Raw genomic sequence first — 19,584 nt, forward strand, 5'->3', positions numbered from 1 at the left:
TTGTAATGTTTTGAAATTGTGCTTCCATTTTGATATAGATCTTGCCTTCATGTGCACTCTTTGGAAGAACCCTGGATACATCCGGTTCCGCCCTGCGCCATTTTGATGAAACAGCGAGGAGAGAACAGAGGCAGTTTGGATCACCGAAATGGATTTTATGGATTTAAATTGAAGATGAATGTGGATACACAACTTTCAACGTTTCGTGATGAAAGATAAGCGCGTACTGAAGAGGAACATTTGCGCCCTGACTGCCTAGCTGGTGGATTTGTTAGATTATTCGACAGCTAACGTGGGCAACATTATTAGCCTAGCGCCGTTAGCTTTTGTTAGGGAAGAAGTGTTTTCATGTTGAGTGGCGAGGTGCAGCATGTTAGCCTTGGCATTAGCTTACTAGCTAATATAACATTTACACGGTATATTACGTTTTCGGAATAATCTTTTCTAGGTCCAACAGCGATAACGTAACATCTGTGGACTCGTGGCGGAAGCTTTCAAGGAGATTTGTGGACTGTTTGTGGAGCTCGGTACAGTTTGTCTTGACTTGACAAATAAGGACTGTCCCCAAAAGGCAACACATTCGAGGACTGATGCTCGTGAAACCCCAGGCCCGCTGTTAGCTGCACTAGCGGCTTGTAGCGCGGCGGCCCGGGCTTTCCACCAAAGACAATTCACTACGGACTTGGCCTCATTCAAATCCCTGTGATAGATTTACTTTGTGCTTCTGCATGGACTCTCTTGGATTTGCTGGCACCCTGTTATGTTTTATTGGACATTAAAGAACTGACGAGGCACACGGCGCCTCTCAATGGCGCTCTTGTCTCACATCTCGATTATTTTTCTTTGGCAATAACAAGGACTCCTTTCGTCATCTGCGAGCTGAACCCTTACCCTATTTTAGTACTTTCTTTGTCTACATTGTTTCAGCGAATATAAAGAAGGTTTACCTATTAAAGTCACCAGATTTAGCTGTGTTCAGTGTTGACGCTGTTTTATTTTGTTATCATATCAGGCCTGTGTTTTTTTTTTTTCTTGTGCTTGATTGACCTAAGTGCTTAGACCTGTTAAAATGTCGTGTGTTCACTATAAGTTTTCTTCCAAACTGGACTACAACACAGTTACTTTCGATGGGCTGCATATCACCCTCAACGAGCTTAAAAGGCAGATTATGGCCCGAGAGCGCCTCAAGGCCACAGACTGCGACCTGCAGATCACCAATGCGCAGACTCGAGAAGGTATATGATCAGCTGACACATTACCAAATGTGTCACGAACATGTCATCCATTATTTTGAGTAATAACAGCAGATAACGGGTGGTGGAACAGTAGGATTGGTGAAAAAAAAATGTCAGGCTATATATTTAGGCTATATATTGGGATACAACACTCCACGGCTGGAAGTAATGATTACTTTAATTGTTAATGAATCTGCCAGTTATGTTTTCCATTAATTATTTGGGGGTATAACGCGTCATAAAATAGGGAAACATGCCTATTGCGATTTCCCAGAGCCCAAGGTGGCGTCATCAGATTGCTTGTTTTGTCTTTCCAATAGTCCAAAATCCTCAACAAATCTGATTATCATCACAAAAGACTAGCAAAAAATAAATACATAAATGCATTTTTCCAAATAGTTGCAGATACATTTTCTGTTGATTTGTTTTAGCTCTATAATACATGTCTAAATTAACTATATCAAGCTTTTCCTGGGCCAGGTTTCTTTTGTCGAAATACAGATGTTGTAATATTAGGGTATCAGCAACTACCCAATTTGAAATGATTTATTAAAAAATCTACTAAACATAACTTTGTATCAATTTTATATGGCCTTTTGTCACGGTTATATTTTTCACAGCCTTAGCCCACAACTCCTGGTTGATGATTTTGCATCATTTTGTGTTTACACACTGTAATTAACTTTAAACTTCTGTTCTCTGGACCCAAGTTACTGTACTGCGTATTCTACTGAACAACGTTTGTGTTCTGATCATTTGTGTAATGTAATCATGTTTTGTAGAATACACAGATGATGAGGCCCACATCCCAAAACACTCGTCCGTGATCGTCCGCCGCACTCCGCTTGGAGGAGTAAAACCTGCTGGCAGGACGTTCATTGTGTAAGTATACTTAAAATATAAAAAATATTACTGGAATCACGATTGAGCAGTACATTCTCTAATACTTCAAAGTCATGAATAGGTTAACTAGATTTTAAGCAGAGACCAGAGGTCTTTCCGTTAACGGATGTAGTTGAAAACGTTGTCCTGTCGCCCTAAGCTTGCTCTTGAGTCATGCCAATAACTGACGTTTTCTTTCTGCGCGGTTTGTTTCTGCAGAGATCGTTCTGACACAGCTGTGGTGGGATCTTCTAGACCCGTATGTAAAACAAACCCCAAATCAACACTCTCTCCTCCTCTTACCTCTCTCCCTCTCCCCCTCTTTCTGACTTTAGTCACCTTTCTTGAGAACATTCTGTCAGCAATGATTGAGTTGTGTGTATCCTCTGTTCACTGTGTGTTGGCTACATTTGTGTTGAGGTCTCAACCTCTATGTGTTATGTGATGTCTTTTTGGGAGGGTTTCCTGGAGTCACCACATTTAAAAAAAGAAAAAAAAGTAGTTTGTTGTTTCTCTCTAACAGGGTTTCTGTTTTGAAATAAGCAGATTAAAGTTTAAAATTGCTGAATGAGATGAGGTTAAAGTGAGAAACAACAGACTAGCCACCATATTTGTTTGTTTTTTTTAATTCTCTGAAGTGACCAATTGTTGAACTGTTGCCACTTTCTAATTGATGATTGAGAAATCATGTTAATGACTGTATTTCATAATGAAATGGTTTTGTAGCCTGCCTCAGGCCAGGCAAATGTATTTTAAAGGGGTTTGTAAACAGAAAATGTGGTATTTTTGTATTGATAATTCATTGTCATTTTATTTTCTGTGAACATATTTAATTTTGATGTGGTTTAAGAACCCAATGAAGTAAAGTGTGGCTGGGATTGATTGTAATTAACTTTGATTACAATTACAAGACTAAAGTTGTGTGAGTGACAGTGGAAGAAATTCACCAGTGGTTTTTTTTATTTTAAAAGCTTACCCTGCTAAACTTTAATATACTTAAATCTGTTGTTGAGTTACATTTGACAATGTCAGTTGTTTTGTCCTGTACAATTTCACCATGAAGATGTTCTATTCTGCATTGAGTATGGACTGCACATAACCCTTAAACCTTAAAAGCTCACCGATTTTTATCCTGATGAGTTTAATGCTTTGAATTAATTCAGATTCCTCAGTGTCTGTTTTTACATAGGAACAGGTGTATTGTTTACTGTGGTTTGGGGGATCAGTAAGAAGCTAGTTTTACTGCGTGAGATGCTGTGCCTTGGCCACTGACGTATAATGTTGTGAGGTGATCACAAAGTACTGTGACACATTATCAGTAAAGTAAATAATCTTGTTAATCTCTGGAGGCCCTCCATGGTTGCTGCAGTGAGAAGTATACTGGTGTAGTGTGTCCTGTAAGCTGTAAGCTGCAGAACCTGTCAATAAAGTTGTTCAGTGGTTCAGTGTCAGAACCGCTTGCACCAGATCCCTGTGTGTTCCCTCCACAGCATTCTGCAATACCCAGTCTTTTCTCCGAGCCCTGCATATCATGATGGACAGCCCGCCCTGCCCACTTAAAACATTTTTTTAAGTATTAGGCGGGGCAGGCATTTTTGTTTGTTGTTGTAGAACATGGCTTTTTTTTGTTCGTGCATGAGACTTATGCTTCATTTCCACTGCATGGTTTGACTCAACTCACTTTAATTACCAAGTGCTTTTTTCTATTACGTTTTCTACTGTGGATAGTACCCTCTCAGCGTTTGTGGGATTCTAGGCTTACACGGCGCGTGTAACTGCCATGCCATCTTTTACATGACACTCTCCGTGGATCCTTTCATCGACAACGATGTCTGCACTTCGTTAATTGTACGGAGGAATGTAAGACATAGTGTATGATGTCGTTTTGTGGGCTGCCATTTTAAAAAAAAAAAGAAAAGTGACCGGCTATTTAAAAATGTCAGGTTTGTGCAGGATGTCCCATGTGACGATTCTGTCTGATCAATCAGTGGTCTGTATTTTTAACTCTTACCATAACCTTTTTAGTATCGACTCAGCTTGCTTGGAACCTCGACTGAGGTGGTACCAAATCCACAACTTTTGCCTAATGGGAAACCAAAAAAGAGCAAGCCGTGCCATACCATGTAGTGGAAATGCGGCATTAACTCTCGTGGTCCATTGACTCCTAGAAACATCCCTCCACTTGCTTTCACCCTTCACTGTGTAGTGGTGTAGGAGCTGTTTTAGGGAACATTTTGAAAGGAACACTTGACGACTCCTGGTAGTCTTTCTTTTTTTCATCTTTTTTTCTTTTAAAGCAACATTTCTACAGTTCTAAATATATGACACTTTACAGTGTTTGCATATTTTTATTGAAACAGCTTGACGCCTCTCCCTGCAAGCTCATTAGTTTAAAGAAAGCAGCCTTTGACTGGTTTCGACGAAAGCTTCTAACAGCTATGACAACCTCTTTTTACAAGTCGGTGCAAAAACTGCACGTTAAAATTAAATGTCAAGTATTCCTTTGAGAAAATCCCCTTCCCTCTACCGTAGCAAGAGAAGCATTAGGATCTCTACAGAGGGATGTGCCAGTAGTGTACATTTTGAATTTGCTGATGGTGCCCAAATAGTGAGGACAGTTTGAAGTGTATAAGCAGATGCTCTTCGACATTACCATAGTTACGACTTAAAGACTCAGAATAGAAGCAGGTCTAGACTTGTAAATATGGAAGAGTTGTTGGAGTACAAGTTTGCTTTACTTGTTAAATGTTAATGCAGTTTTGTAGTTCTGTTTGTAGAATTCCATACAGTGACAATTCTGATTTGATAATTCAAAACGGTAAATCTTGAAAACTTGCCGCGAAATGTGCAAAAGTTGCATTTTGTGTATGGGCGGTTATACTTTTGACCTGGCCCGTGAATAGACATCATTTTTAGAACAGATACATTTAAAAATAAATAAATAAAAAGAGTAGAGTTGCTTAATGGACATAAAACTTATTTTCTTTTAAAAGTCACCTCATTATTTGTAGATTACATTCCCTTGTTTGGTTAATTTCCTAATTCTTTTAGATATCTTTAATATAAACAGCTCTGAATAGACACAATTTGTTTTTTAGATTTTTTTTTTTTTTTGAAACTTATGACTCAATGCTGTCAGAGGGATGAACATCTCGCACATGTCTGAGTAAAATCGCTCACTCGGATACCTGCATTATATCATGCTCAAAGTCCTCAACAAAGACTTTTAATTTTGATGCAAAGACTTAAATGGAGACTCTAAGGGACTGGACACATGTGGTGGGGAAATATCTGGGCTCTTCCACTTAATGTCTATTAGATACTATGTTTAAATCTTTAATATCTCTACTTTGATTCTCCTGCAGACTGACTCTTCTCCATCTATGTCCCTCGCCCAACTCGCCAAGGTACTGTTCCTGTACATGCTGGCTGTACTTCAAGGAAATATATCCTAAGTTGAATATATGTTTTCTTTTATCTTGTGGGGGTTAATATCCTCCTTAACTGTTTCCTCTTCTCTCCATTATGTGTTTTAGACTGCTAACCTGGTTGACGCAAATGCATCAGAGGAGGACAAGATTAAAGCCATGATGTCTCAGTCCAATCATGAATATGACCCGATATAGTTAGTACACACACACACACACACCATGTTCTTGTACTTGATTAAAGTCAGATTTTTTTCCATGTTTTAAGCTCATGTAGCTGTATATAGTTTAAAAAAAATGTATTGAACTTTTCTCTATAGTTACTCCAAGAAAGCAGTGGGACCTCCACCTGCTCACTATACCTGCTTTCGCTGTGGAAAGGCTGGTCACTACATCCGGCAATGCCCCTTGCTAATGGTAATTATCATGCATCTTTTTTTCCCTACATAATCTGTGGTGTGAATTTCTACTACATTGCAGTGTAACTACACATAAAGTAAGGATTTAAGCTTTTTGGATGATTGTTTTTTCTTTTTTCTTTTAACTTTTTAGGTCCAGGATAAGAGTGTAGAGGGTCCCAAGCCAGTAAGGATTAGTAAGGGCATTCCTCAGAGCTTCATGGTTAAAGCAGAGCCAGGCACCAAGGGAGCCATGTTAACCAGCACTGGAGAATACGCTATACCTGCAATAGATGCGTATGTGTCAACCGAGGACACCCACAAATACACACTGTTTAGTATAGTCGTATAGCACATGGAGTAGTGTCATGTTTGTCTTCGTCATAACCCATTTTGTATCCGTGTCCTCCCCAAACCTAGGTTAACTGCTGCAGCTGCTGCTGCTTTCTTTTTTGCTAGTAACTAATAAAACTAAACTAAAAAATCTCTGTTAATACAGGGAGGCATATGCACAAGGAAAGAAGGAGCGCCCTCCGTTTGTTCCACATGACCAGTCGTCATCTGAGGATGATACAGACCCAATCCCTGATGAACTCTTGTGTCCAATCTGCAATGACCTGATGACAGATGCTGTAGTTATACCCTGCTGTGGAAACAGCTACTGCGACGACTGTGAGTTCTTACTTGTTTTGTGCATTTGTAATACAAATCTCAGTATACACAGGACTAAAAAAAAGTAAAACAAACTAATACAAGTAGGGAGTCAAAACTAATCTTTGTCAAGCACACACAAATGATCTCAGACATATTAGTCTGTGTTTCATTCAACAGATGCTTAGGGAAAGAAATCCACTGTGGAAATGGCAGAAATACCCATTTAATCAACAGTGGCCTCTCTAAAGCACTGCAGCCCCAGGACATGCTAAATGTTGAGTAGTTGTTGAAACTCTCATTTGTATGTTCCATGGTGTTTTGGAATGATTTCACCCTCAATTTCGGGAAAAGTAAAGTCATTTTTGGAAGAAGTAGAGAACTGCTCTGAAATATATGTAGACCAGGCAGGTTGAGAGGAAGTTATTTTCATATCATAGAGACAAGTTTTTTTGTGTTTGCCAAATGAATGTGAACCTTTGTCTAATTCAGGACTGTTTGTTTTCAGGTATCAGGACTACCTTGTTGGACTCAGAGGAGCACATCTGCTTCACATGCAAACAGTCAGATGTTTCACCTGATAATCTCATTGCCAACAAGTTTCTTCGACAGGTAACCCCCTTCAAATGCAATGCATGCATTTTGCTGCATCTTTTGGCCATTTTTGCTTGAATTCAAAGCAAAACTAGAAAAAAAGCATTAATATCTTCTTCTTTTTTAAATTTAAAACTTTCTGTTTTGCTTCATGCAGGCTGTGAACAACTTTAAGAATGAGACAGGATACACCAAACATGTGCGCAAGCAAGTCCAAAATGCAGCCCCGCCTCCACCGCGCCCTCAGTTGGTCAGGCCACTGCACTCAAGACAGCAGGACCCACTGCTGGCAAATATCACTCACCCTCCTCCTACAAGCGCACCCTCTCCTGCCCCTCAAGCACAGGTCCCGGCCCCTGCCCCTGCCCCTGCTCCTGCTCCTGCTCCTGCTCCTGCCCCTGCCCCTGCCCCTACCCCTACTCCTGCCCCTGCTCCTCCGCAAGCTCCTGCTGCTCCTTCTGCTTCTACCCCTCCTCATGCTGCTGCTGTTGACGAACACGATGATTCACCAGCCCCTGCACCTGCTGTTGGCCACCATTCTCCTATGCAATCCAACAGCCACGGTGAACCCCCCCCACCAGGGTACGTTTACGCTAAGATATGATTTATACACCAACATGAAACCACATACTCAAGAAGTGACGTTTGAAGTGCAGAGCCATTTTCACTAATCCTAATGTGTCTGTTTATGCTTTAGTGAGACCGATCCAGAACCTACTGTGACACCAGACTCATCAGGAACCTCAGAAAGTGGATTACAGGTGAGTCCGCCTTGAAGCTCCTGCTTGATAACATCTCACTGACTTTTAGCAGCATTTACTACAGCAAGAGATTTAACATGGCCGTACAGATTACCTGCTGTTTCTTACTTTTTAAAATGTATTTATTCACCTTATCAAATTTTTGATAATGACTATATCGATAATATTAATCTTACAAATGCATAAATGTGAAGATTTTTGATTGACAAGTTTATTTTTTTTCTAATACAACAGTCCTAGTTAGAGAGCTTTTACCAACCCTAAAATGAAGAATACATTAGTATATTGTAGAGCTGCAAAGATTAATCAATTAGTTGTCAACTCTTAAATTAATCGCCAACTATTTTGATAATCGATAAGTCGGTTTGAGTAATTTTTTTTAAGAAAAATGTAAAAATTCTTTGATTCCAGCTTCTTAAATGTGAATATTTTCTAGTTTCTTCTCTCCTCTGTGACAGTAAACTCAATATCTTTGAGTTGTGGACAAAACAAGACATTTGAGCATGTCATCTTGGGCTTTTGGGAAACACTGATCCACATTTTTCACCATTTTCTGACATTCTGTAGACCCAACGACTAATTGAATAATCGAGAAAATAATCAACAGATCAATCGACTATGAAAATAATCGTTAGTTGCAGCCCTAGTATATTGAAAACTAGCCAGGTTGGACACTGCATGTTAGCCTATTTACCAATGGCAAACACCGTATTTTACCCTAGGCTGTTGCATTTGTTGGAAGGAAGCATATTTAGTATGCGCCAAGTTGAGCTGAAAACCTACAGACTTTTGACCATCCTTAGCTCGTACTTGTGCATCCCTCTCTTAGCGGTAACTACATTTTCCTCACTGTGATTTCTCCCACAGAACTACCATTTAACTGTTATTGGCCACCCGCCACCTATAAGGCCGCCTCATCCACCAGGTAAGAGGATAAATTTAGGTAATTTAAGGAGATTAAGTGAGCTTAAAGGAAAGACATTCTGTAACTAACTCTCTCTGTTCTATTAGGTCACCAGTCACAGCCACAGCCCTCTCACAGAGGTGGAGGCAGACCCTGGGACAGGTTAGACCCATCTGTGTGGACAATCTGATCTATATAAGTTTGTATTGTTATGTCAGTTTCATAATGGTTTGTGTTCCTCTCTTTGTACCAGGTTTTACAGAGGTAGAGGAGAGCACCCATCCACTCACCTTCAGAGAGCTCCACCTCCTGCACCTGTCCCTCCAGTGTACCCGGCGCCGTCCATGTACCCGCCCCCACCACAGTCCTACCCTCCTCCTCCGTACACCTCTGGCCCTGGACTTATGCCTCCTGTCATGGGTTACCAACCCCAGCCGGTTTATGCCCCTGGTCCACCAGGGCTCAACCCTCCCTGGGTTGCCCCCGGTACCCAGCCCCCACTTGTCCCTCTACCCCCCCTTGCTCAGCCCCCTCTCTCTAAGGAAGATTTCTACAGACAGCGGCACCACCGACAGGACAAGTGAGTGGTTTCTTTTTCATTTTGAGTCTTCAAACAGCAACGGTTACTACTTGCTTATGGAAAACGTACACAGAATATTAACATCACTCAGGTTTGGGATTGTGAATTCCGTAAAATAAAAACTATTGAAGCTTCACACTGCAGTAGTTTTAAAATTTTTGTTTTTGTCTTTGTATCCACAGAGTTACATCTAAACTGGATGAATTTACTAAAGACTTCCACAAAGAGCTCATGAAGTACAGAAATGCACCAAAGAGACGAAGACCGTCTTATTCAAGGTAACTTCATGAAGAGAGCATATCGAAATTCTGAAAAAATCGAAAATTGAGTTTTTTCATTAATTACATATGCATAATCGCCAAAATGCACCCTAGGGTCTTTTTGTGAATGCACCTGAGTCAAACTTTCGTTTAAAAGCATATTTAGGACGGAAGCGTCACTTTTAAGATTTACCGTATTCTCGTTTTTCGGTCAAATGACCTTTTGAATGAGAGTCCTAGGGGCACTTTTATGCTAGCCTCAAAATAGCTATTTTTAAAACACAAGAAGGCTCGACACAACATGAGACTTTGCTCGAAGTATCGCCAGGGGTTCTACACATGAACGCAAGCATTGAGAACATTGTTTGTGTACACAGAATTTACTAAAAAAGGTTTTGAGCAACTCACTGTAGCTGTTGTTCTTCCGGTCGCCGTCTATCAAGCCAGTCAAAAATAGTCGAGGGAGGAGAGTAAAGATGGAAAGCTCCAAAAGCTTAGTTCCATATAAGTGCACGGATAATTTGTTGTTTTGTCATTAGTGAAACACAATATTGACCTTGTAGTTGAAAAAGGAGCCTCATATAAGAATGACATTTCCTCCTATGGAGTCTGTTCATTCACATTCTGAGATCGCCTATTTTGGACTGGGAAAATGGCGTATAGCATAAACAACAACTGCTAACGTGAGTTGCTCAAAACCTTTCTTTTTAGTAAACTCTGGGTACACAAACAATGTTCTCAATGCTGGAGTTCATGTGTAGAGACCCTGGTGATACTTCGGGCAAAGTCTCATGTTGTGTCGAGCCTTCTTAGTGTTTTAAAAATAGCTATTTTGAGGCTAGCATAAAAGTGCCCCTAGGACTCCCATTCAAAAGGCCATTTGACCGACAAATGAGAATACGGTAAATCTTAAAAGTGGCGCTTCCGTCCTAAATATGCTTTTAAACGAAAGTTTGACTCGGGTATATTCACAAAAAGACCCTAGCTTGCATTTTGGCGAGAGTTACGCTTTAAAGCCATTTGTAAATGTTGTTGCATAATCTGCTTTCTTTCTCCCCTTGTTTCCTTCTGTTCTTCTCAACCATTTCCTTTTCAAGATCCCGGTCATACAGTCGCTCTCCATTCAGCCGCTCTCCTTACTCGCGCTCTAGATCCAGATCAAGATCCAGGTCTTACTCTTATTCTCCCAGTCGATCTCGCTCCCGGTCGCGCTCCCATGGCCGGTTTTATCCCCGCTCTCCTTATTCTAGACGCAATGGACGCAGTTACGGCCGCTCCCGGACAAGGTCCCGCTCTCGTTCAAGGTCTTATGGGTATCGGCGTTCTGGCACACCGCGGTCTCCTCCCCCCTACCGGCCAGGAGCCTGGGAGGGAGCGGAAGGCGCGGGACCCTACAGGTCTCGGTCCCGGTCTCGGTCCCCTGGCCCTGGTGGCTTCCGGACCCGCAGCCCAGGTGGACGAAAGCCGCCTCCACGTGAGCTCCCACCTTATGAACTGAAGGGTTCAAGTCCTGGAGGCAACGAGCGCTGGGAAAGAGAGAGATATCGGCAGTGGGAGAAGGAGTATGCAGACTGGTACAACAAGTACTACAAAGACTATGACAACCAACATCCCCATCCCCATCCCCCGCTTCATCACAGAGGTCACGGCAGCAGAGACAGGGAGAGGGACAGAATGTCCCCGTTACCGAGAGATTACTCCCCCCAGGGGAGAGGGAGAAGAGGGAGAGAGGAGAGAGGTGCTCCCCCTCACCATCCCCCATCCTCTTCATCAGGGACCAAGTCTAGCACTAAAGTCCTGAAGACAAAGAAAGTAAAAAAGAAGAGGTCTGGGGAGGAATCAGAGTCATCGCATCAGTCAGTAGACAGAGGTGACGCTACTCCCGTCAGAGACGAACCAATGGACGAAATCCCTTCACTTGTTACAACTCCTCCCGTGTCCTCAAAGGCTTCGCTTGGAGCCGCCACCTCCAAGGCTCCAGCCTCTAAAAGCAGCGCTGCGCCCGTTAAAACCTCAACTAAGTCAACATCGAAGACTCCGTCTGATAAGACAAAGAAAGAGAAGAGTCAAAAGGTAAAAGCCAGAGTTAAGACGGAGGCTGTGAAGGTAAAGACCGACAGGGTGAAGAAAAAGACTGGGGAAGGAGTGGTGACCAAAAAAGACTCCTCATCCTCCTCCTCCTCCTCTGCCACAAAACCGTTAAAGACCATTAAAACCAAACCTGAAGATGCCCCCAACTCAACTACCCCTAAAAAGGAGAAGGGTAAAAGCTCTGCAGTGAGGCCTGCCCTGCTTAAGACCCCGCCGCTGTCCTCCCAGAACCTCTCTCTACATCATGCCTCTCTTCATGACGGCCCTCGACCCGGCCACGACATGAGGGGGAGAAGAGATCTTCCACAGGGTTGTGGTCTCCTTCCCCTCCCCCATCAACACGCCCTCCTCCACCGACCCCCCTCCCCGGACAGTCGGAGGAGGATGGGAGAGGAGGGACGCTGCTTACTCGGACCTCCGCCTGGAAAGCTGAGGAGAATAGATGGGCTAGGGGGTGGAGGGGATCTCATCTCCCACTCTCACATGTCTCATCAGCCCCCGCTCCACAGACTCCCACCCGCCTCAGACAGGCCTGGTCTTCTTCCTCTACCAGGGAGCCGTGAGATGGGCCGTGGAGACGCAGAACGAGGATCCATCAGACCTCTAATGGACCTTCAGGTGGGTCTGTCTCTTGTGTTAGCCCACTTGTAATGTGATCTTTTTTCTTACATTGGTCAAATCAGACTCACGTAGTTCTTTTCTTGTATTAATCAAATAACTACACACCATCACAAGGTCCGCAGCTAATGATTATTCTCATTTAGAGCTGAAACAATTTGTCAATTTAACATATTTAAGTTCAATGCCAAAAAAATGCTGCTTTCAGGTTCTAAAAATGAAAATATTTTCTGTTTTTCTTTTTAGTCTTCTTAGGTTGTAAATGGATATATGTTCCAGTATTTGACTGTTGCTTCGACAAAACAAGCTGTTTGAATATGTCAGGGTGTATACGTCGGGTTTTAGTTTGGATTGGATTTGGTGTGATGGACATTTTTAACCATTTCTGACATTTTATAGACCAATTGATTAATATAGAAAATCTTTAGTTGCAGTCCTAATTCATTCATTAAAGTTTTTTTCTTCAGTTAATTGAATAATTGTTTATAAAATGAAAAAAGTAAACAAAAGAAAAATGGTAAATAACATTTGATATGGCTTTTTTTCCTCTGGAAATCCAAATTGCAGTTAAATAATCCCAGCCATTAATCAGTTTATCATTTTAGAACTTTTTACCATAAAGGTTGGGAGTAGTTCTGATTTAACCCCCTGGTAGTCTCGCTTTGCCAGACCTTCCTTCACAGCGCTGTGGAGGAGGGTCTGGCTAGTCCACACAGCATTCCGGGATGGGAGAAAAACGTGCTCTGGTTTATTGGCATTTCTTTAAATTTTTGGTGGAACGTGTGTACGTTCAAAAGTAGTTTTAGTCGTGAGAGAGAAAACTCAGATTGGACAGATAGTCTAGCTAGCTGTCTGGATTTACCCTGCAGAGATCTGAGGAGCAGTTAACCATAGTCCTCAGAAATCCACCGGAGTTTAAAATTCCAACACACAGAAAGCGGAAGGTGACGGACATCCGGCTGGAAAGAGTGACATCCGGTGGAATTTCCAGCGGCACCGGAGCTATCACAGAAGTGAAACGTCGTGGATATAGACTAACCCCCTCCTAACATTTTGGATGTACTTTTGTCTATTTCCAGGTGAAGCCCCTGGCCCAGAGGAGGATCAAGTTGAACAGAGATCTGGGGAGAAAAGGCAGCACTGAGACGGCAGTTTCGGACAGAGCACCGTCGGGTCCTGAAAAGACGATCTCCACCTCGGACCGATCAGCAGCCGCTAACATCTGTGAAGGAGACCGACCCAGCAGTACAGCAGAAGGTTCTGGACGAAAAGAGCGGGCAGCATCTGCTGAGAGGGGAGTCTCCAGAGAGAGACCAGGAAGTGCTGGAGACAGACTGCAGGGCTCCGACCGAGAACAGAGCAGAAGCTCAGGACTGGACAGAGAGCGAGACAGGGCTTCAGGATCAGACCGAGACCGAGGCGTCGCGTCTGACAGACAGAGGGACAGGGTCTCAGGCTCGCAGAAGATAGCAGTCACAGTGGAGAGAGACCCTGAAGGAGAGAGGTCCGTGAGGAGAGAGCGAAAAAACTCCAGTGGTGGAAGTGCAGGAGGGAGGTCTGTCTCTCTGGATAAAATGACCATCGCAGAGAAAACCGCCATCTCCAGGAGCGTGACAGACCCTCAGGAGAAGCCAAGCACATCGTCTAAGGAGAGAGGCGAAGGGTCAGAACGATCTGCTAAATCTGACAGGTCTGTTCAATTTGTTTCCCTGCTGCTTGTCAACCACCATCCATATCCATGATCGAAAGAAAACATGATATAGTGGTTATATAGTGTGGTTCACTAAACACAGTTGTTAATGTGTAATTATATCCTACTCTTATTTCCCAGGAGTGTTTCCAAGGACAGAACAGAGAGGAGTGCCCCCTCAGGAGAGAAACCACTTGCTGCTCACAGAGAAGGTAATTTGTAACAAACTGTGTGTGTGTGTGTGTGTGTGTGTGTGAGAAGAGATGATAACTTTAATTTTGCCTTGTGCCATCTAATGATGCGTTGATTAAACCCGTTTCCTTTTTCTCCTTGGTCCTGTTCCAGCAGTGAAAGGTGGCGAGGAGTCTGTTGTGAAGAGCAAACCCAGGATCAGCCGAAAGGCTCTGACGAGCCACACCGTGAGCTCCACCAGGTGAGTCTCTTGTGCCTATTTTTGAGACTGTTTGTTTGGTTTTTCATTTTTAATTATTTCACCATCATTTATTCATTACATGTTTTGTTGTTCATTTTCACTGGGTGCATCCTGCGAGTTATTTGTTAAATCCCTTGTTGCAAAACAAATTTCCTTCAGGATCATAATAGGATCAAAGTTTATATGAGTGGCGTTGCTGGGAAATACAGTAGCTTTGCATCCAAGTTTATTATCTGTCAGCTGTTGATTAGTTAACAGAAAAAGGACAAACTTTTTCCAACATATTGAACGTAGGCTTCTTTTGTTAAATGAAAGAAATAGAGCTCAAACAATTTAATTGATGGACAGAAAATGAGTCTTGCGTTACCAGACCTTCCTCCACAGCGCTGCGGAGGAGGGTCTGGCTAGTCCACACAGCATTCCGGGATGGGAGAAATACATGCTATGGTTAATTGGAAATTCTTTAGCGCCGTACGAAGCAATGGCGCCAAGTAACTTGTTTTGGTGGAACATGTGTACGTTCAAAAGTAGTTTTAGTCGTGAGAGAGAAAACTCAGATTGGACAGATAGTCTAGCTAGCTGTCTGGATTTACCCTGCAGAGATCTGAGGAGCAGTTAACCAGAGTCGTCAGAAATCCACCAGAGTTTAGAATTCCAACACAAAGAAAGCCCAGGGTAACAGATATCTGGCCTAAATGAGGGACACCCGGTGGAATTTCCAGCGGCACCGGAGCAATCCCAGAAGTGGAACGTCGTGTATATACCTAACAGAAAATCAGCAACTATTTGGATCGATTAAAACCCCTCTGGTTCCAACTTCTCAGTTATGGGGATTTGCTGCTTTTCCTTGTCTTATGTGATAATAAGAGTTGAATATCTGTGGATGAAAAGCAATTTAAAGAAGTCACCTGGGATTTCACGATTTTCTGACATTTTATAGATCAAACAGGAAAAAGTTTTTTTGTATACCTGGCTTTATTGGTTATTGTGTTAAGAGGATTGATTGAACACTGATTTTCCACATCAAATATGTGTAAAAAGTTGTTTAAAGCTTTGTAGCCCGCTCTTCTTTACTGGAGACTAGCGGCTCGAGACTACATAGCTACTACTAGCATAAAACATCCAAATCTCAGACCCAACTGCTAGCGGCAAAGTTGCATTATTGGTAATGTAAGCGGCAGGTTTTCACAAGGAAGAAGAATGTGTGGATCTCTCTGGTTCTCTGGTGATTGTAGTCGTGCAATGCTTAGTTGGTGCAGAACTCCTTTTTTTTTTTTTTTTTTTTTTTTTTTTATTTAAAAACATGTCTGTTTCTCCCTCAACACTAGGTCAACTCAAGAAACAAAGCGAGACTCAGACAAAGATCAGAAGAGTGTATCCTCCAAACCCGCAGAGCAGCCCCCATCGAGCCCCGCGAACAGCCGTGGCCGCAGCCCGAGCATCAGCCCAACAGCCAGCCCGGCCAGGGAGGAGCCGCTCATTCAGCCTCCTCCTCGCTCCAAGTGGGAGAGAGAAGATGACGAGGAAGGCCAGGAAAACGGACTTAGTGCACCCAAAGACCCGTCACCGGTGCCACAGAGGGGCCGAGGCAGAGAGGGGCAGACTGAAGCGCCTAAACCTGCCAGGGGTGAAGGCCGCGATGCTACAAGGGAAGAGAGGAGAGGAGTAGTGAGAGAAGAGAAAAAAGGGAAAGCACCTAGGGAAGAGGGTAAAGGTGGCAGGACAGCACAGACAAATTCTGACAAACCAACCAAATCCAAACTCGTGAGAGAGGAGGGGAGAGGAGGAGGAGGAGGAGGAGGAGGAGGAAGAGATGAGGGCCGAGGAGTGACAGGGAAGGAGGAGAGAGGTGCAGAAGGCAGAGTTGGAGGAGGACGAGAGGAGAGTCGCGGCCCAGAGCCCAGGAGACAGCGTTTGTGTTCGGACCTGGGTCGTGAGACCGACGAGGCAGCCTTTGTGCCCGACTACAGCGAAGGCGAGGGCTCGGAGCCGGACAGAGGAAGAAGTGGCAGCCCCAGTCCGTCCCAAAGCCAGCCCTCCAGCCCCAGCCAGAGCAACCACAGTGGCGCGGCGGACAAGAAGAAGAAGAAACACAAGAAACATAAAAAACACAAGAAGCACAAGAAGCACAGCACCCATGACAAAGAAGGAGAACAAAAGGACCACAAGCACAAACACAAGAAAAAGAAACACAAAAAGGGCAAAGACAAAGATGTGGAGGTAGAAGAGGAGCCGATGGAGAAAGCAGAGGAAGGGACTCCATGCTAACGGGGGGCTAAGTTAAGACTGCTGCCCAAAATCTGTAACCTTCTTTGTTGATAAGGAGATAATGGTTGTATCTAAAACATATTGGCTAACACTGGCATGCTGCTTCATGTGCCAGGGAATAGATGAAACAAGTCTTTGGCTGTCCGTGAAACTGGAGGGCTGTCTGGCTGCTATTCACTTAATGTCACCGCAGGTCCTCAAACTTACTTACGGTACTTTGTCGTGCTTGGATTGCAGCATTACGACCGCTGCTAAGGTTTCTTTCATATTCAATGTGAGCCTCTTCCTTGTGACTTTGGGTCAGGAAATACTCTGAAGAGATGCTGCGCTGCACTATTGTGATCAACCTAGAGCCGGCCAGGAAGGACTTGATGACGATAACTGATCACATGGCAGTGAATCTAAATGATAGGAATAACCAACACTGTACTCAGGGATGTGATTGCTTCTTTGTAGAGGAGAATTGCTGTTTCTCTGCCTCTGACTCATTTGTAAGTAGAGATGAACTGTTGCTTCACATAATAATAATAATTTTCGCTCGTTTTGTTTTGCTCACATCCCTGTGTGCTGTTCCAGGCTTAAATGCTGAATAACCTTGCTATGAGGGCCGTTGTAAGCTCTTTTTTTTTTTTAAAGGACTGTACTAGCGGTTTTGCATGTTTAGCACATTAAGTACAAATAATTTATACTTTCCATTACTGCTAACCATTCTCAACATGTATAATCTCATTTTTCAGCCATTGGTTTCAAATCATGCCAATTATGTTTTAAATTCATGTAAATTTAACGTTAAGGCAGCCAAATGTTCTTGGATAGGTTACCCATCTATGCAAGGTTAAATAGCTGAGAGGTGATTTTCTTACCAAACTTAATATGAATGAAATCCAGTAGTTTGTTTTGGAAATGGTGAGCGTTATAGTATTTGTGATTAATGTGCTAAAACTTGCAGAATCACCAGTATGTTCCTTAAGTTAAAACAAACTTTATGTATCCATGCTACACTGGATTGTATAAATCTAGGTTGTGTTAATTAACGAATCAGTCGGCATGTTTTTGTTCCAAAGGTGCAGTAGCTGTCTCACGTCTGAGTGACTGTGTGTGTGTTGGTGTGAAAGTAAAATGTGACAGAAGTGGGACAAATTGGAGGACTGGTGTTCTTATAAATGAGTTATTCCTTCTTTTTTTTTTAATTAAAATGTTTTGACCTCATGGAAATGTCTGAGTTGTATTTCATCAATGGTTGAACTCCTAGTTGTCATGACCACACAAGTGAAGGTTAATTGCACGGTTTAAATTGACAAAGTTTGGACTATTAAGTGCAACACTAAAATGTTTCAAGTGTTAGTAATAAGAACTTTTTATAAGAAGATGGATAGAAGGTGATAAATAAAAAGCAAAGTTTCCGGTTATATTAAGTTACTGTCAAAAGGTGATCACAACCCACAATGATGAAAAAAGAAAACGTGCATTCAGTGAAAATATTGTCTGTTGAAATTAGAATGCAAACAGTGTGCTTAAACTTAAATGTTGCACATAATGGTTATAGTGATGTAAGTGATAATGAAACAATACCTACAGAAGTAAAGCTTACTTTGCAACAGTCCAACTGAATATAGTGGAATTATTCTCACTGAAATATACAATACACCAGTGTATCAAACAACTTAATTACACATTAATGAGTTAGGCTGTTTTAAGTAAACCACAATCCCAATTTTTACAGTAACTAAGGGTACAATAGTATTACCAGGTAAGAAAACGTGCTCATATACAGGTATGTTAGCAATTCAATTTCTGAGGCACTCTCTTGACTTCAATATAATAGTGCACTCTGACTGTCAATATCACCTTAAAATTGTGTGGAGTTTTAGTCTGACGACAGTTGGCTACTCGTTTCTTGTGTACGTTGCACCATTTCTGTATTCTTAAAATGAGTGCTCGTTACTAGCCGACACGTCAATTAAGTAGTTGTACATACTTCCAATTACCCCCCGGGGACCAATCAACCATTTTGAATTGAATTGAATTTTAAATTTAATTAAATATTTGAATAACAAATTAACATAATATTTATGTTTTTGAAGTAATGGCAACTTTAAATTAAAATTAAACCATTATCATAAACTTGAGCTTACAAGAAACGACACTGAAGCTGAAACAAAACATAAAAATGCATGTACAAGTATAAAATAGTTTAGTAGCAACATGGACATAAAGACTCAATCACATTTTTTAATTATATTCTAGAGTTGATATATATTACAAGAAGCCCAAAGTACAAGTGGGACAAAAATATAAAGACGTACCACCCCGATAGGCGATAAAAGAACAGAGATGTACTGCAGCACGTCGAGTATCAGATATATTTGGAAATAAGGATGAAGTATGTCCTCGAAAGCAGTTCCTCAAATACAATGGTGAGTCTCAGGGTCTTTGGCAGCTCATTCATTTACAAACATGAATAATTAAAGTAAAACATCCCACAAGGAAATGAGTGCAGTGAGACAGAGTGAACACTGTGTGGAGCTGTAAGTCCTACAACTTTTAGCATGGGAGTGGAAAAGATTTACAATAAAAATCTTCTCTCGTATGCCTCAGCTCCAAAATACAACCCCACATGTCACCACCTGTCTCTCTCCAAGAGTACACAGCAATAAGGTTCATGTTGTTTGTGTGTGTGCGTGTTAAGTGTTCGTACCTAGTCAGAGAGATGGCGTGACTATTGGATCACAGAGGAAACAGGCTGAAAGCAGGAGATGGGTTCACAGACGGTCAAGGGAACACTGAGAAA

General features: G+C 42.3%; 2 protein-coding genes across 5 annotated transcripts in view; both read left to right on the forward strand.

Moving 5' to 3' along the window:
- The window catches only part of LOC116057228 (protein kinase C beta type-like), a 58,179-nt gene extending 54,594 nt beyond the window's left edge, over positions 1-3,585 (forward strand). Inside the window, exon 18 of the transcript XR_004897208.1 lies at positions 3,491-3,585. The gene's annotated coding sequence lies outside the window, so the exon portion shown is untranslated. The remainder of the gene's footprint in view (positions 1-3,490) is intronic.
- Positions 60-18,002, forward strand: LOC116057230 (E3 ubiquitin-protein ligase RBBP6-like). 4 transcript variants are annotated; one of them, XM_036000939.1, is made up of 20 exons: positions 60-1,235; positions 2,018-2,117; positions 2,337-2,376; positions 5,483-5,524; positions 5,654-5,742; positions 5,866-5,962; positions 6,098-6,240; positions 6,443-6,615; positions 7,103-7,206; positions 7,346-7,770; positions 7,886-7,949; positions 8,817-8,874; positions 8,961-9,015; positions 9,107-9,433; positions 9,616-9,711; positions 10,791-12,402; positions 13,482-14,092; positions 14,234-14,304; positions 14,438-14,525; positions 15,848-18,002. In XM_036000939.1, exons 1-20 carry the CDS (start codon positions 1,070-1,072, stop codon positions 16,791-16,793), a joined length of 5,307 nt encoding a protein of 1,768 aa, XP_035856832.1. In that variant the 5' UTR covers positions 60-1,069; the 3' UTR covers positions 16,794-18,002. The 4 variants fall into 4 exon arrangements, with proteins under 4 accessions (XP_035856832.1, XP_035856834.1, XP_035856833.1 ...); XM_036000941.1 differs by having other exon boundaries at positions 15,854-18,002; XM_036000940.1 differs by having other exon boundaries at positions 14,441-14,525.
- The last annotated feature ends 1,582 nt before the right edge of the window (positions 18,003-19,584 follow it).

Source organism: Sander lucioperca, chromosome 4 (assembly GCF_008315115.2).
Source record: "Sander lucioperca isolate FBNREF2018 chromosome 4, SLUC_FBN_1.2, whole genome shotgun sequence".
NCBI classification, from domain to species: domain Eukaryota; kingdom Metazoa; phylum Chordata; class Actinopteri; order Perciformes; family Percidae; genus Sander; species Sander lucioperca.

Excerpts from the sequence above, each read along its gene's own strand:
- LOC116057230 (XM_036000939.1), top strand. The coding sequence starts at position 1,070 with ATGTCGTGTGTTCACTATAAGTTTTCTTCCAAACTGGACTACAACACA. Across the intron at positions 8,875-8,960 it reads AAGGCCGCCTCATCCACCAG|GTCACCAGTCACAGCCACAG; the intron begins GTAAGAGGATAA and ends CTGTTCTATTAG. Across the intron at positions 12,403-13,481 it reads GACCTCTAATGGACCTTCAG|GTGAAGCCCCTGGCCCAGAG; the intron begins GTGGGTCTGTCT and ends GTCTATTTCCAG.